The 16,403-nt window shown below is 43.7% G+C and overlaps 3 protein-coding genes across 4 annotated transcripts; 2 read left to right on the top strand and 1 right to left on the bottom strand.

Moving 5' to 3' along the window:
- Positions 1-2,583: 2,583 nt before the first annotated feature.
- On the bottom strand, positions 2,584-8,425 carry LOC101784498. Its single transcript, XM_004972868.3, has 16 exons — positions 8,000-8,425; positions 7,788-7,900; positions 7,120-7,276; positions 6,909-7,047; positions 6,558-6,651; positions 6,272-6,400; positions 6,023-6,123; positions 5,825-5,938; positions 5,365-5,582; positions 4,788-4,844; positions 4,529-4,710; positions 4,317-4,440; positions 4,145-4,200; positions 3,502-3,647; positions 3,218-3,391; positions 2,584-3,106 (listed from the first exon to the last, which is right to left on the bottom strand). The coding sequence occupies exons 1-16, from the start codon at positions 8,284-8,286 to the stop codon at positions 2,825-2,827; spliced, it is 2,373 nt and encodes a 790-aa protein (XP_004972925.1). The 5' UTR covers positions 8,287-8,425; the 3' UTR covers positions 2,584-2,824.
- Positions 8,426-11,667: 3,242 nt separating this feature from the next.
- LOC101783816 (E3 ubiquitin-protein ligase RGLG4) lies at positions 11,668-14,772 on the top strand. Its single transcript, XM_004972867.2, has 11 exons — positions 11,668-12,117; positions 12,335-12,419; positions 12,550-12,690; positions 12,853-12,966; positions 13,076-13,173; positions 13,256-13,335; positions 13,429-13,534; positions 13,666-13,793; positions 13,896-14,022; positions 14,165-14,221; positions 14,327-14,772. The coding sequence occupies exons 1-11, from the start codon at positions 11,941-11,943 to the stop codon at positions 14,411-14,413; spliced, it is 1,200 nt and encodes a 399-aa protein (XP_004972924.1). The 5' UTR covers positions 11,668-11,940; the 3' UTR covers positions 14,414-14,772.
- A 628-nt stretch (positions 14,773-15,400) lies between these two features.
- On the top strand, positions 15,401-16,395 carry LOC101782331 (major pollen allergen Ole e 10). 2 transcript variants are annotated; one of them, XM_012846918.2, is made up of 4 exons: positions 15,401-15,585; positions 15,688-15,743; positions 15,822-16,062; positions 16,156-16,395. In XM_012846918.2, exons 1-4 carry the CDS (start codon positions 15,516-15,518, stop codon positions 16,179-16,181), a joined length of 393 nt encoding a protein of 130 aa, XP_012702372.1. In that variant the 5' UTR covers positions 15,401-15,515; the 3' UTR covers positions 16,182-16,395. The 2 variants fall into 2 exon arrangements, with proteins under 2 accessions (XP_012702372.1, XP_004972921.1); XM_004972864.2 differs by having other exon boundaries at positions 15,408-15,585; positions 15,691-15,743.
- Positions 16,396-16,403: the final 8 nt, after the last annotated feature.

The raw sequence follows: 16,403 nt of genomic DNA, 5'->3' as shown, positions 1-16,403 counted from the left end.
TGTCATACTAGGGTGCTATGTTTCCGTCGCATTTGCTTCCTGCCATCACCGGATTAAGAGACAAAACAAAGCTACATCACAAGGAAAAAAATTAATGATTCGATGTAAAGAATAAATGTTAGGATCTAGATTTTGCTCGCGGTGCAGGGGTAGCAAGGATGAAGTCGTGGCCTAATTAAGCGGCAGAGTGAACAGGATTCAGGCACACTTCGATCCCATTGCCACGGCCGGTTCGAGAAAACTTAATTTGTTTTGCAGATGGGAGACGATGTGTGTGAGATTTAGTAGACGATACAATAAGAAGGGAAGCAACAGGTGAGGTTTTGAACCTCTTCGCTTCAAAATGGCAGGAGACAATAAGAGAGGTGGCGAAGTTCACATGTAAAAGTGTTCTTAATGAAAATATCCTTTGAATGTAATAGTTGAGCGGTTAATTGATGTAAAGTACCATTGTAACCTCTTTATAATAGAAGGGTATAGGAACCGTAGAGGAGAGGAGGAAAAAGTATTGTATTCACTTCTCAAGTACCAGTACTAGAAGGAAGTTTAACTCTTCATTCCCCCTTGGCTGTTGGTCGTGTGTCGCATGGTTGATCTTTTATCCCAACAGTTTTAGCGCCATCGTGGTTCAAATTTAAACCATAAATCTACAATGCCGGTGAACGAAAAACCTAAACCTACTAATCCACAAAACGTCATCGATGACCCTTAGGCGGCGAACCCTTTTGAAGTTGTACCAAATTGCTCCGACGAACTTGAAGCATAAGACTTTGTTGATGGTGAGCTGCAAGTTGATTTGGCAGAAGCTGGAGTAGAAGACGAAGACCTAGCTCTTGACAAGGAGATGCAGTCCACTTCTCAAGTGCAGACAAGGTCTCAAGCTGAGGCAGCGACTACTACGGGCAAAGCTTCTCAGTAGGCCGAGGAAGAAAGATTGAGGTATCGGGCTATGAAAGAAGAAGTTAAAAAAAGCAAAGAGTGCTTGAACAGCCGGAAGCCAAAGAACGCAAAACTCAATCAAGCAAAGAACAACACAATTGATGCTGCAAGCCCAACAGAGCGAAGAATACCAGTTGAACGAAGATACTGCTTCTGACGAAGTGGAAAGTACATCAGATGGTTTTTATCCAAAGGTGCGGAACATATACTGCAGCACAAACACCAGGTGTAGCATGCATGAACCTTTTGTTTGACTCATTTTTAAGATTAAATTGCTAGACTCTATTAATTCGGTGGCCACACTCTAATTGGTTAGCCAGTTAGGTGACGGTTTGAGTGGCGAACCATATGACCCCTATTTTTCTTAAGAATGAATAACAAAGCTTCTTATTCTTAGTTTTGACAATAGGAAGGAAGCCACTACATATAATGGTGGAGTCGGATCTCGACACAGGGAGAGGAGGCAACAAACAACTCATATTTCCGGTCTTGTTCGCCGAGTCATTTTAAAGAGCTCAATGATAAACCTTATGGGGTTTTATGACATATGTTCTTAAAAATATTGTAGACCATATCAATACAACATTTCAGCTTATTTTGATTCATTGACATAATTGGAGAAAAGTAATCTTAGAATATAAATGGAGTAGAGACAACTCAAAATATTGGCATATCATTTTATAAAATATTTAGCATTATGCAATATTTACTAGCTTAATTAGATTGTACTATAGACCAGAGTGCTAAGCCCTGCTTTAAAGTTTGCACAATTAATAGGGGCATATGCTCCTGCAAAACTAGGGGTGGGATCCCATCCCATAAAGTTTAGTCCCATCACATCGAATGTTTAGATATTAATTAGGAGTATTAAACATAGATTATTTACAAAATCTATTGCTGGAGGCTAAATGGCGAGACAAATCTATTAAGTCTAATTAGTCCATGATTTGACAATGTGCTGCTACAGTAACTATTTGCTAATGATGGATTAATTAGGCTTAATAGATTCGTCTCGCCGTTTAGCCTCCATCTGTGCAATTAGTTTTATAATTAACTCATATTTAATCCTCCTAATTAGCATCCGAATATTTGATGTGACACAGACTAAACTTTAGCTAAGAAACTAAACAACCCCTAAGTTTACCTGGCGGAAAAAGAGGCAAAACTAAGCTGCATCACAAGAAAAGAAAAGAATGGTGCCATGTAAAGAACATGTGCTTTGCCAAAATATCCCTCGACGCTCTACACCGTAAAAAATAAGTGAAATCACCTAACGAATTTGGTGTGGTGAGGGATTTTGGGCAGAACAGAACAAGGGTTCCACATTTTGCAATAAAGTTTATTGTAGAATCTCAAACTCAAGTACCGTGTGGAGTGGTTTTTTAACTTTCTTACGTATCTAAGGCTTGCTAACGTATTTGGAGATTACTGAAGTAGCTTGTTAGACAATTTAAGTTTTTATTTTTCTTTGTACATCAGATCTTTTGATGTTTTGGCTGCATATTCGTTTAGAACATGTGCCACTTTATAATGTTTGTGGTCTGATGCATTCTTGTAAAAGAATGCCGGAAGCCGGAATACTATCTTCCATTATTAAAAAATCTAAGGCTCGCTAGCACCCGGACCACAGATCAGCACAATTGGTAGCGTTTGTTCCGAACTTTTCTCGGGACGATTTTCTTGGCTTCTATTTAATTTCCACTGATCTCGACTGAAATGTTTCATCATGTGGATACTAAACTACGCAACGTGTCATGCTGTTCCTTTCCACACCGACAAGAGCCTCCGTCACGACTCCCTCCAGCAATGTACGTAGCGGCAGATGTGGTGCGTGCCATGACAGACACCTACCCAGGAAAAAAAACAAAAATCAAAATCAGAGCCCCTAGTCCAAAGAGACGTTGATCTTGAGGCGAGACTCGGTGCTGATGGTCTCCTTGTTGGTGGCGCCGGCAGGATGGTCGCCGCACTCCAGCCGCAGCCGCAGGTGAACGGGCTTCATCACCACCAGGTCTCTCGCGTCCCCGCGGCTACCCATCAGCAGCTCCACGCAGGCGTGCTCCTCGCGGCGCTGGCAGCACATGATCTGCTTGACAAGGGCTTCCTGATCCGCGCGATCGTCGGTCGCCCTCGCAAGCTTCAGGTACAGCGCAGCAGAGGCCACCAGCTGCAAATCATATGCATGGTAGTGTGATGTGTTTGATCTGCATTGTACTATGGAATGGAAGTATGTAGGAATGAATGAGAAGTTTTTGCTTCAGATGATACTGTACAGTACCTCACATGTCCCAGGGCTGACATTCACCGCACAGGTGAACTGCACTCTTCTCTGGTCTTGGTAGCTTTGATCAGCGGGTTTGTCATCGCCTCCATGTGCAGTAGTAGGTTCCTGGGCGACTTCAGAGAAGGCTAGGTTGTCCAGCTCATCGTACCACTGCTGTGCGATACCAACCTGATGGCATGTGTATCCACATGAAGGATTTAGACTTTTGCCAACTAGATTTGCACTAAACTATCAGGAAAAATCACAATGCACACTGGAAAAAAGGCAGTGCTTTTTACCTTTTCTGTGGGCGTGTCGGGTCCATCAGAACCAGAGACCTCAGCACCAGATCCCCTCACTTGGCGACAGATACAATTCTCAGCCAAAGGTGCAGCAAGTTCAGTGTCAGCTGGAATGTCTATGTAGACCGTGATATTGCATCTTCCTGTTAAATTTTAACACCCTCCAGTTACAACGCTATTCTTACTTGATAACATACTAGGAAGCAACACCCCATTAATTGAGAAAACAGATGGAGTCACCCTTGAGACTATGCATTCTGATACCTCAAATTAATTTTCACGATTATTTCAAGTGTGGTTGTCCATTTAATTCTTGAAGTTCTTTAATTATGCAGTTGCATATAACTTCCATTATCAAATCACAATATTAAAACATGAAGGAAATTTTTTAAAAAAAAACTAGAAATCACACGTAATGAGTAGCAAACAATATCAAATTCTCTGAGAGAAAAGGCATTCTGTGCTGCAGTCATGCAGACGACAGAATCATGAAATGGTTGCGCCATCTCAGGGAAAAAAGGGGAGTGGTCCAACTAACAATTGCAGGTAGATATCACATAAATGCACGCTAACTACTACCAACACTAAGTATCTACTACCAAACATATTAGCAGAAGAAAACCAGCCATATGAAAGTTACCAGGAAGCACGTCTACTTGACGGACATGCTCCTCAAATTGTTCAGTTGAACGACCCCTGCAAATTCAAGGCAATGACAAAGAAATGTTAGAACACTTAAAAAGGGCAGGCTTCTGTCATCACCTTAATCAGCAAAATCAACTTCCATGCATGACAAAGAATCAGCAGCTCACCAGGTTGATACTCTCTCAAGATTGCAAATAGACCAATATGGCAAACCAAGGACCTCACAGTTAGAGAAATTAATATTTGAGGTGTTCTTGGTATCCAAGTCATGCTTCAGAACCCTCTGACCATCTTCAAACATAGGAGAAAGAATTGGAATCAACTTTTATATGATTTGACACCAAAAGAAAACCTTAATATCAAACAACTATAGATCAACCTGTATCACCAAATATAATATAATTATGAAATCTTGAGACTGACGATACAAGTTCCTTGCTGGTGACCTTCTCCAACAGATCAGAAAGTTCCTTAGCAGTTGATGAACGATTCGTGTGTATATCCTTAAGAAGGGAAAACCTCTCATTTACTGTTTGCTGATATGACTCCATTACTTCAGCTCTACCTTCACATAACTTTAACTCAGTGAGCTAAGAAAAACAAGTAGTAACATATAAAACAAAAGAAGCCATGCTAACCTTCCAATATCCTGTTTCTCGCCAGTTGATATTCTCAAGATCCATGGACTTTCAAAGCTGCAAAATAGCAAGTGTCAGGAGTAAGAAGAATTACTAATAATTCAATAGCCAGATCATATTTCCACAGTGGGAACAAACCAGAGTAGGCTATTGGCATATTGTGCCTGTATGCAGCATTAAAAGTTTTAAAACTTCAAACATAGCATTAAGCCATGAATCACCATTAACATTGGTTGAACACTAACAGAAAATGCAGTGAATTTCACTAATATGTGCTTTGTCCCTCGTATAAACTAAAAAAAATGGATAGAAAGTATTTACAATATTATCGTTGGGCCTCACTATCAGAGTCAGCATAAAACTGAGAATTAGGTTGAATTACAGAAATGTATTAGTATAACATATCAAGCCCAAAACCAAATTGGGTCAACATAGGAAGGGTGGACAAGACAAAGTGCATGAGGTAAATCAGGATTCAGATTATACAAACCGCTATTGAAGCATTATACTATGAGAACGAGTTAATCAAATTGGCATCTGAAAAAGTCAAGAGTAGGAGATGAGAAGAGGCACCTACCTGCGGTCTGCAACTAATAAGTCATCCTCTGAAATCTGTATCAAATGCCATGGAAGTGCTACTAAGTCTGCATCAAAATCTTGAATAGTTGGAGCAATTTCTTTTCTCAAACCAAGCTTATCAGTAATCCAACTCCAAATGCCACTGCTTTTATTAGACACTGGATAAACTGTTTCTAAAGTCCTCCTTCCTAAATCTGCTTTTCTGACAGCGTGATTCTGCAAAATGTTTCACAAAGGGACAAATAATACAATCTTTAGTGTTGTGGGTAGTCATCAATCTTCACAATTAAGAACAACTAGACACTGTGACTTCCAACTAAGAATTGGGTATATCTCCAAGCACCTTAGTAGTTTTTACTGATCTAATATAAAATCAAAGAAACAAGTAAGTAAAAGTTAAAAGCATGTATTTATGGTGTCAAAATGAATAGGCAAAGGCAATCTACTGCGGATAATACCTCCGAATCTACAATATATAGACAGTCTTCATCAGCATGGTAAAATGATGACGCTGGGCGCAAGAACTTGGCTGATTCAAACTCGCCATCCTCAAAGCCTGGGGAAGATCCAATCTGCAAAGCAAATGAGCAAAAATCAATTCATCATCTTCATACAAATAAAACTGCAACCCAATTTAAACAGCAAGCCATGCTTACACAGTCTAAAATCATCCCATCGCTGTTGCTAATGATGATCCTATGATGGTTACTGTCAGAGATAAAAATACGATTCCCATCTTCATCAACTGATATGCATGCTGCAGCATATTAAACTGTATATTACCACATCTGGATGGAAAAAACAAAGATATAGTTGATTGCAATATGCACTATATCCATATATTTAGGGTCCACACTGATCCTTGAAGTAATAAGTTACATGAAGGAATAGCTGTAACTAGGTACCTGGGTGGTTAAGTAACAGGTTTCTGAAGGAACCAACATATGGCTCTCTGACAACATCTTCTTTCTGCCAAGAAACTCTTGATAGAACATTTTCAGAAGGTTCTTTCAACAGACTAAGTTCCTCTATGGCTGCATTCAGAACGGTTCAATGTTTAAGAAATATAGCAAATATGGAGGATATCAACTTTTCAAGATAAATCGCAGAGAAGCTAAAGAGTTCGGCAAAAATAAACAAGAAAATAGCATTTATAGCATCAAGAGTATACAAATGTTGTTCAGATTTTACCCTTAATAATGACATCAGGCTCCTCAACCCAATTTGTGAATAGCATAGGGTCCTTAGAACCTTCAAATAGCAAGTAGCAAGCACCATTTGTCATCTGAACACTCATCAAAGGACATTTCTTGTTTTAACAAAGTATTTTATATGATAGCTATAATGCATAAAACAAATGTAACACAAATCTTCAATGCTTATATGGAGAATCAGAGACAGATTAGAAAGGTAATGGAAAGTGACAAAGTGTATAATTACATTACAATCTATGGCATTCTACATGTAAAGTGCTTATGGATACAAGAAAAAAAATTCAAATTTCTCTAGTAATGTGACAATTGGCATAGGTGTGAGCCTCACATTGGAGAAGTCTTTGTCTATCATCAAGATAGGAAATGCAATGTACTCCGTAGCTATCGTATGGACTGCTTGGCTTTGAGCAGCTAAGGAAGTAATATCACTCCCATGTTGCACAGCAAAAACATTCAAGCGTGGATACCTAAAACAGGGGAGACCAGAAAAGTTCAAGATTGCAGTCGAATTTAAAGCTGGCAAGTTTTTATACAACTACCTCTGTTGCAGATATTTCAATCTCTCAAAAGCAACTGAATGATTGCTGCTGATGTTTAATGTTCCACAAGATTGATATAAGAGAACAAGATATATTCCTTCTTCATTCATGTTCCTCCAAATGTCATTCATGGTGTTCAACCAACAGTGATTTTGTCCTGCGCCACAAAAATAAAGGAAAGGGTTAAAAGATAGCAATAACCCCTGAAAAAAGGATCAGTATAAGTCAGTGTACACATGTTGGAATAGCCACAACTATCATGTTCTGTAATTTGTACCAGATACAAGTCCATTTGCTCTTCCAAAAAATTACGGAACAATTTATCATGTCCATGGTATAGTAGTTCTGACAGCTTTAGTTAACCCACAAAGATACAACCAAAGTACACATGGCACAAGACTCCTGTGGCCTTGCAACCATGGCAAACATCATTAAAAAGAATCCTGCTATCTCTGCATTGTTGGGACATAAAAAATGGGAAGAACATAACTCCTCCATAACCAGTATGCCAAATACTCAACGATTGTATTATGTATGGGTCTGCTCTCATAACAAACAATGACAGCGTATAGCAGCCAGGAAATAACCTCCAGTTGAAATGGTAGTTTCGACGGGCGTTAACTATGAGCACTGAGTACAAAAAATACATGGGGCGGTCACATAATTACCTTCAAGCTTTCCAAACGTCGACTTGATGAAATCGACGATCTCAGACTGCGAAGCAACAGTGGTAGTGCTAGTTCTAGCCTCACTTGACGCCGCCGCCGCAGGGCACTCGGAGCTGCAAGACAATGGCAACACGTCAAACAGTCGCAAGCAGGGCCAGCATTTCCGGAGAAGAGAAGAAGCAAGCGAGGAGCAGTTACGCGGGAATCTATACCTCGAAGCTGCTTGGTGCACCGCCCTGGTAGCCATAGCAGCCGCATGCTGCCGCCGAGGAAACCGGGAGCGCGGGTGGGAGGCGGAACAAGCGGAGTGGCCGCAGCCGCTTCCTCCACCGTCTCCCAAGAGGTGGCTCGGACCGGGCAGCGCACCAAGCGAGGAGGAAGCGGGCACGGGATCCGAGGAGATGAGGCGGCGAGGGAGAAGCGCCGCGGCGGCGGCGGGGCCAGTGCGGTGGCGCCTGAGACGCCGGAGCAACGCAGCGGCGGACGAGGCCTGTGCCATCGGAGAACCGGCCGTCTCCGAACTTGGTCGGCGTCGACGTCAGCGGGAGTGACGTGGGATCAACAGAGCCGCAGGCCGCAGCGCGGCGGCGGCGGCGGCGATGGGCGGCGCGGCGGGAGGGAGGCGGAGCGGAGGTAGGGTGGAGCGAGTGGGGGGCGAATTGATGGCGAGTCTGAGTTGGTTTGTTTTGGATGGGCCGAAATTTTGGGCCGCTCGGCTAATTTGGGCTTTTTTTTGTTTCTGTAGAGAAGATGGGCCGCACTTCGAATGTTTTTAGCTCGTTCGCGAGAAAAAAAAAGGCGCGTAAGCGTAAAGCGTCTCTCTCTAATCGTGCCAAATAGCTGTAAGTCAGTTTACATTGCTTCAAAAAAAAAGTCAGTCTACATCAGCATTTCCAATATACTATAAAAAATTAACAAAGAGATATAAAAAATTGACCAATGTTAAGGCCTTGTTTAGTTCCCAATTTGGGATAGACAAAATTGACATTTTGCCATAAATGCGCAACTGTAGCGTTTCGTTTGTATTTGTGAATTATTGTCCAAACATTGACTAATTAGGCTCAAAAGATTCATCTCGCAAATTACAACAAAACTGTGCAATTAGTTTTTGATTTCATCTACATTTAGTACTCCATGCATGTACCGCAAGTTTGATGTGATGAGGAATCTTCTTTTTGTATAGTGTCAAAGTTGGGAGTTTGGAGGGAAGTAAACATGACCTAAATTTAAGAGGGTGGAAAATACGTCATTTTTTAAGATGCACTTTATTTTATGGTATGTGGCTGGATGTCTTTTTTTTTACCTTTTCGAAGATGCACTTCTCCCAAACCAATGTTCAATTCAAAAACTCAACAACCATTCAAGCAAATTGAAGCATATAATCTCTTGGTTGCAAAAGGAATGGACAAATTGTTTGGCTGTACATGGATAATCTCGATACTGTGAAGTGGTGTACTCCCTATGCACTTTATCTGGAGTAGTATGGTGCCACAAATTAAAATGTATATAGTCAATGTGACTTCATCTTTTGACCCTAATACGTAGCACTAATCCTTAAAGCCTATTCTTCATTTCTTTTGAGCAGCAAATGATTACATTTCCATACCAAAACCAGGTTGGTTTTCAACTTTGCATCTTTCAACCATGCCGGTTGTTTGATCGAGATATACAGGTGTGTGAGTTGCAGTTGTGCAAACCGTCAAACTAACTGAAGAATCTTGAAATGATTGGCTCCTTCTGGAATAGCTTGAGAAAGGCAGAATATTTCCAAGCACTGAACATATGCACCTCCTTTCAAAAGCTTCCCTTTCTTTTACAGGCAGTCACAAACTCACAACACAGGGAGGGAAATTTGACATTTTGGCACCATTGCTTACCATATACATGAAACATCCTACAAAGAACACGATTCTCCACTAAGGGTCTATATCTCTGCGACCAATGAAATATTCACTTTATAGAATGCATCAAAAATTCAAAAGTTTGAACCAGTGTTGTTTGCATGATTCTCCGTTGTGGGACCGTGACCAACGCAATATCCACTTTTATCAAAGGGAAAAGTAATACTCGATGGTTTGGATAGTTGGCATAGAAAAAGGCTATTATCATTTTCAGTCACGCCGCAAATTATCGCAGTCGCAGCACAAAATACGACATTCATCGCGAAATGCATATTTAAACCACAGTCCATAGGCGGTGGAGGATTTCTGAGGTTGGCGACGGAGTTGTGAAGAAATTCCATAGTCAATGTCTAAGTCGACGAACCCGTGCTGAGAAGGAGACTCGAAGTTGAATGGGCAAGTTCCATCATGAGAAATAATCTTAAGTATGGTTGACCTTTCCTAGATTGCTTTAAACTCTATAAATCACCACCAACGAAAAAAATTGCCACCGGACATGGAGCCCACGGATTGACTCGGTAGTTTCATTTCATCGTCAAGTGTATATCTCCATTTGGAACTTCCTGGCTGTTGTTCAGATCGTCGTTGGGAAGTTTCTTGCATTGCCACAAGTAGCTGAGGAACTCTGATCCCTTTCTCTAAGGGTGTGTTTGGTACCGGGGACAGGACGGGACGGAACGATCCCAAATTTGATGGTGTTTGGTTTGGAATCACGAGGAATGGGACGGTTAAAAAATAGAATATGATGTGAAGATGCGGAGCGGACAGGGACATCCCACTTCCAGGCCGTCTCGCGTCGTCCTCCTTCGTCTTCGCCCAAGATTGGAGCGCGGGGGGTTGGAAGTGCGAGCGGGATGAGCGATGCGATAGGGGCCCAAGGCCAGCGGGGGCGGGATCCTCCGACGGCGCGACCTGGGCTCGGGGCCGGTGGGGCGAGCGCCCCAAGTGGCGCGGCCAGTGCCCAGGGCCGGAGCGGGGGCGGGGTCCTTCGGCGGCGTGGCCGGTGCTCCGGGCCGGCAGGGCGAGCTGCCCAGGCAACGCTTCTGGCACCCATGGCAGGTTGGGCGAGCTCCCCAGGCGCAGGCGGGGGTGAGGTTACTGAGGAAGAAGATGTGTTATTAGAGTGATAAGTGGGGTCCGCTGAAAGAGGCTAACGGAAGGGAAAAAACAGTGTTCATTCCACGTACCAAACAAAAATCGAGACGAATCCATCCTTACCAACCAAACACCTGTCGGGACAATCTTATCCTTAAAAAATAGGACGGGACCTGGTCTCCAAACTAAACACGCGCTAAAGCTTCCTGTTGGCTGCGAGACAAAGCTGACATGGCACGGTACATCGGTCACATGACTTGCCAATTCCTTAGCAACATCGTCAGACGGTTCCCATGCAAGAATCTCGGCGTAGTACACCTTTAGCTTGCGACGAAACTTGCGATAGACTCAGCATCATCTTCATCTCGAGAGCCCTACTTTATGGCACCTTTGGTAACAAGAGTTATTCAAAACTTTGAGCAAAAGGGTGGTTTCAGATATTTACACTGAACATACGTCTTCCCCATGAGCATCAAAGATAAACAAAGATGTGGTCCATTTACACACGCTTAGTTAGTTCAGTTTGCATATAGAAAATGGAGAAAATATATTTCCATTTAATCATGCATGTACGAGATCAATGTGCTAAATTATATATGCATAAGATTTAAATTCTAGAACATCATTCTTTTTGGAACAAATTTTGAATGCCAAAACATCACTCTTTTTGGACGGAGGGAGTATGCGTGTTTAGTGAGATCGCACGTATCGGAAGTCTCGGAACCTTTAATGTCAATTTCAAGATTTGCCGATCCAATCTTTCGTTAGTATTCACACAATGCATTTACGAATATGTGTTATTGTGTTTGAAAAACAAAACAAAAAAAAGAGTGAGCATTAAAGGAATAAAGATGCTTCCCCCTCGTTCCCCCACACAGAAACGAGCAACGAAAGGCTCAAGAAGTTTCATTGCAGCTTCCCAAAATCTCTTCCTTTCTCAGAACAGAATCAGCTTTATCTTCTCCCTGCCGTGCCATCCGCTTGCCCAGTTGTTCTTCGCGTGCGCCTGTCTCCGCCGCATGCTTTGTTTTGATTTGTTATTCCAAGAAACCATCGGGGGGCTCTAGCTAGCTCTTTCTTCCTCCTCGCATGTTACCGGGCTGCTGCCATCAGCCAGCGGCAGCCTGTACCATCGCCTTGGCCACCGGCGGCGGCGCATGGGTGGCGTGTTCGGCGCCTTGTTCGGCAGCCACCGCCGTGCCGGGAGGGCGCCGGCCGTCAGGCACCGCGGCCTGGCCACGCAGCCGTCGTCGGCCTACGACGGCGGCCGCCGGCGGGCGATGCTCAGCAAGAAGTACTCGTACATACCCGACACCTACACGTCGCTCGACCAGGTGCCCCCATCGACCTGCCATGGCACTGACAGAGCCATGAATTCTGCAGTAGCCTCTTCTTCCCCTTGATTCCTGTTGGACCGGCAAAAAAAAAGATCGGCATGATGCTGATTTGATTTTGGCAAGGAAAAAAAAGTTTCTTGGGAATTTTTTTGGGGGAAAAAACACTGGCGCGCCAATGAAAGTGATCATCCATGTCTGTCTGGATGATGTGCAGGTGGCGGCGGCGCTGCGGCAGCAGGGCCTGGAATCGTCCAACCTCATCCTCGGAGTAGACTTCACCAAGAGCAATGAATGGACAGGTACGCTGAAGGAAAATGCAACCAGCATATATCTATATATAATATATAATATATATGTATATATGTATATGTTCATCTTGTTACTATTTGTCATGCATTGATCTGACGAAATGTGGCATGGCTCGATCAGGGAAGCAGTCGTTCGGCGGGCAGAGCCTGCACAGGCTCGGCGACACGCCCAACCCCTACGAGCAGGCCATCAGCATCATCGGCAAGACGCTGGCGCCGTTCGATGAGGACAACCTCATCCCCTGCTTCGGCTTCGGCGACGGTAAGCTGCTTGGTTCCACAACACGGTTAATAATATGGCAACAACAATGCTTGCTTGTCTCCATTATTTGATCTCATCAAGAACAGGCTCATCACTGTTAGTCTGTTGCTGCATCTTGTTGTCTTCTTCCTCCTCCTCTTCTTCTTCTTGATCTTGCTGCAGCAACCACCCATGACTACAACGTGTTCAGCTTCCACCACGACAACTCCCCGTGCCATGGCTTCGAGGAGGTCCTGGCTTGCTACAGGAAGATCGTGCCACACCTCAGGCTATCCGGTGACGATCAGATCAATCCTCTGAAACCATTCTGCATTGTTTTGTTGTCGTGTGTTGCTAACATCTCTCAAAATACATTGGTCATCCATGCATTTGTCTTCCATGGCAGGGCCGACGTCGTTCGCGCCGATTGTAGAGGCGGCCGTCGACATCGTGGAGCGGAGTGGAGGGCAGTACCATGTTCTAGTCATAGTTGCAGACGGACAGGTGCTTGCACTGCATTGCATTGTCAGAGAATGAGAATCCGTGGATGGATACTGACTGTAAAAAAAAAATTGATGCGGTTCAGGTGACTAGGAGTGTTGACACAGGTGACAGTGATCTGAGCCCACAGGAGAAGAGAACAGTGGACTCCATTGTCATGGCAAGGTAGAACTAGCTCAAGACATACAATGCACAACAGTCACAACGCCAAGTCTATGAACTGTGAAAAATAAAATTCTGAAACTTACTTCATCTCAGCTCCTACCCGTTGTCCATCGTGCTGGTTGGGGTCGGGGATGGTCCCTGGGAGGACATGCAGAAGTTCGACGACAAGCTCCCGACGCGCGACTTCGACAACTTCCAGGTGAAGGATCAATCAGCAAAGAATGCTCCATCCACAGCCTGAGCTCTGAAGATGAACCACATATTTTTCATTCCCCATCCAAACACAATGCAGCCTGTGTGCTCTGATGTCAAACACAACCCTCAATGCAGTTCGTCAACTTCACCTCGATCATGGCGAGGAGCACGACGGCGCAGCAGAAGGAGTCGGCGTTCGCGCTCGCCGCGCTCATGGAGGTCCCCATCCAGTACAAGGCCACCGTTGAACTCGGCATCCTAGGGTAATGTAGGATGTTACTAAGCATTGTTCTTCCAACTTAAAAGTCTGTAGCTGTCTGAAAACAGACTTTCTTGATTGTCTGAACATGCATGAATGAATGCAGTCGAACGACTGGGAAAGCTAAGAGGGTTCAGCCGGCGCCGCCACCACTACCTCAGAGGCAGTCGTCGTTAAGGAGGGGGAGCAGCAACGTTAGCTCTACATCGGCGCCATCTCCGAGAGATGATCAGGTGATAACAAAAGAAAGGAACAACAAGAAGAAGATGACAAGATTGTCATTTTTCTTTTTCTTCTGTTCTAAATTTTGAGTCTGTGCCTACACTCACATATTGGATCAATGATGTCACAACAAATGCTCTCGTGTCCATGCAGGTGTGTCCAATCTGCCTGACCAATGCCAAGGATCTAGCATTTGGCTGTGGCCACATGGTGAGGGCAAATTCAGACTCTCTGGTTCATAACAATGTGATGCAACCAAATCCGAAAATATGGTTACTTATGTTCTGGTTCTTTTGGATTTTGTGCAAACAACAGTGTTGCAGGGAATGTGGGGAGAGCCTCACCAGATGCCCGATATGTCGGCAGCCGATACGGTCGAAGTTGAGGCTATATTCAGGATGAATAGGCTGTGCTAAAACATAACTTAAATTGCCATTGAAAAACATAGCTCAATCGCCATAAAACAGAACATACTGTGATCATGTACAGAGTGTCAAATGTGTAAGAAAGGAGTCAAGTTCAGGTCCTCTTCGTCTCGAATTTGGATGAACCAATGTTTCATTTGTGAGGAAGTTTTTAGTAGTTTGTGAGCTATTCTATTTGTTTTTGTTTATGCCATGTTAATCTGTAATATGTGTGGGGGAAGATATACAGAAGGTTCAATTGGGTATGTAATTCTTACTTGTATTGCCAGCAAAAATAAAGGAAATACAACAGGACAAATTGCTGATGTTGCGATGCCAACAGAAGCAAGCAAAATCTGCTAATATGTTTTTGTTCTAAAAATACATGCGCTAAAATGCGCACGGGCTGATTGTCAAAATGCGTCAAGCCGTCACATGGTCCAAATCACCCACAAAACCATTATAATTTCATGGGGAAAAACATGGCACACACAAATTTTGGGGAAAAAAATCGACTAGGTTCCTCATGATCAATCTGTTCTTAAGGAGCCAAGCCCCTTAAATTTCAATTTTTCGACATGGATTATTTGTTCCTGAAAGAGCAAAAAGCCTATGTGACTTCTACCTCTCCGCGATTTTCCCTTTCCTTTTTTTACATGTGATTTCTAAGTTTCGATGTCTAATTTGTTTTGGGGAAAAAGGACAAAACCCCCAAAATATTTGTCTAGTTTCCGAGATTATTTTGTTCTGAAATATTGCCAGGCACTATTAAATTTCTACGATTCTCAGAATCAACCTGTTGCTGAGAGGCAGTATTTCCACGTCAACTGAAGATGAGGAAATCATTCTGATGATGGAATACTAAAAAGTGTGGCAATGTTGCAACGGACACAGCCGTTACTATCCCAGTAAATGTGGCCATAAATCGCGTTGATAGCAACCGTTTCTGCTGCTCACGCCCTTTGTGTTTCTCCTCTGTTTCAGTTGCTCCCCGTCCTCCTCCCTATAAACTGCAAAAAATCTCCTTTGTTTCTACTTTGCTGTTGCACCAGAATTGTATACAAGGTTTGTAGCATTCTCTGATCCAGAAAACACAAGAAATGGCATCGTCCAACGTGACATTGCTCGCCTTCTGTGTTGCCCTCACACTATCAGTGCTTTGCAATGACGGTAACATCTCTTCCGACTTCACTCAAGATCTCATCCTTTCGCACAACGAAATTGCGCTCGAAATCGACAAATTTTATCTGCTTCTGACAAATTTGCCTTCAGCAGCATCAGCATCGGCAGAAGCAGTTGCACAACCGTTACGGCAGAGTCACAGAAAGGTAGGCAAATCATCTCCTGATGATCTGAAACACCTAAACCAGCATGATCTTCCTTTCCTGCTGTTACCTGCTTCTCAGGCGTCCAAGACCTGGTGCGTCGCCAAGCCGTCATCACAGGTGGCGGCTCTGCAGGATAACCTGGACTTTGCCTGCTCGGAGAGCGACTGCGGCGCCATCCAGGGCACAGGCGGCTGCACCCGCCCCGACAGCCTGCTGTCGCGGGCGTCGGTGGCGATGAACGCCTACTACCAGGCCCGGGGGAGGAACTCCTGGAACTGCTTCTTCAACGGCACCGGCCTCATCACCATCACCGACCCCAGTAAGCACAGAATGGAGTGTTACCTTGCTGTGAGTGTGAGTATCACTGCTTGTGAACTGATTGGGGTTGACATGGTGGCTGGCATTCTTGCAGGTCTTGGCACCTGCAAATACGCTTGAGCTGGGAGGAATGCGGCGCAGCTGAGCACGGAATCCGACCAAATAAGAATTTAGGATGATGAATGGCCGCTTTTAGTTTGTTCATGTGTTGCAGCATCAGACATGCTAGAATTTCTCTCAATGTTAGCTTCGATGTCTATGTAATCTCTAAAGACTCCCAATGTTGGCTTTTATGTCCAAGTAACCTTTAGAGATAATCATATGCTTCTTTCACAACACTAT

This window comes from Setaria italica, chromosome VI (assembly GCF_000263155.2).
Source record: "Setaria italica strain Yugu1 chromosome VI, Setaria_italica_v2.0, whole genome shotgun sequence".
Lineage (NCBI taxonomy): Eukaryota > Viridiplantae > Streptophyta > Magnoliopsida > Poales > Poaceae > Setaria > Setaria italica.
This window is presented reverse-complemented; position numbering and strand designations above follow the sequence as displayed.

Bases quoted from the DNA above. Each gene is read 5' to 3' on its own strand.
- LOC101782331 (XM_012846918.2), top strand. From the start codon at position 15,516: ATGGCATCGTCCAACGTGACATTGCTCGCCTTCTGTGTTGCCCTCACA. The intron at 15,744-15,821 runs GTAGGCAAATCA...CCTGCTTCTCAG, and splicing joins TACGGCAGAGTCACAGAAAG to GCGTCCAAGACCTGGTGCGT. The intron at 16,063-16,155 runs GTAAGCACAGAA...GCATTCTTGCAG, and splicing joins CATCACCATCACCGACCCCA to GTCTTGGCACCTGCAAATAC.
- LOC101784498 (XM_004972868.3), bottom strand. From the start codon at position 8,286: ATGGCACAGGCCTCGTCCGCCGCTGCGTTGCTCCGGCGTCTCAGGCGC. The intron at 7,048-7,119 runs GTAGTTGTATAA...CCCCTGTTTTAG, and splicing joins TTGAAATATCTGCAACAGAG to GTATCCACGCTTGAATGTTT. The intron at 6,401-6,557 runs GTAAAATCTGAA...TTCTGAATGCAG, and splicing joins GCCTGATGTCATTATTAAGG to CCATAGAGGAACTTAGTCTG.
- LOC101783816 (XM_004972867.2), top strand. From the start codon at position 11,941: ATGGGTGGCGTGTTCGGCGCCTTGTTCGGCAGCCACCGCCGTGCCGGG. The intron at 13,174-13,255 runs GTGCTTGCACTG...GATGCGGTTCAG, and splicing joins TCATAGTTGCAGACGGACAG to GTGACTAGGAGTGTTGACAC. The intron at 14,222-14,326 runs GTGAGGGCAAAT...TGCAAACAACAG, and splicing joins CATTTGGCTGTGGCCACATG to TGTTGCAGGGAATGTGGGGA.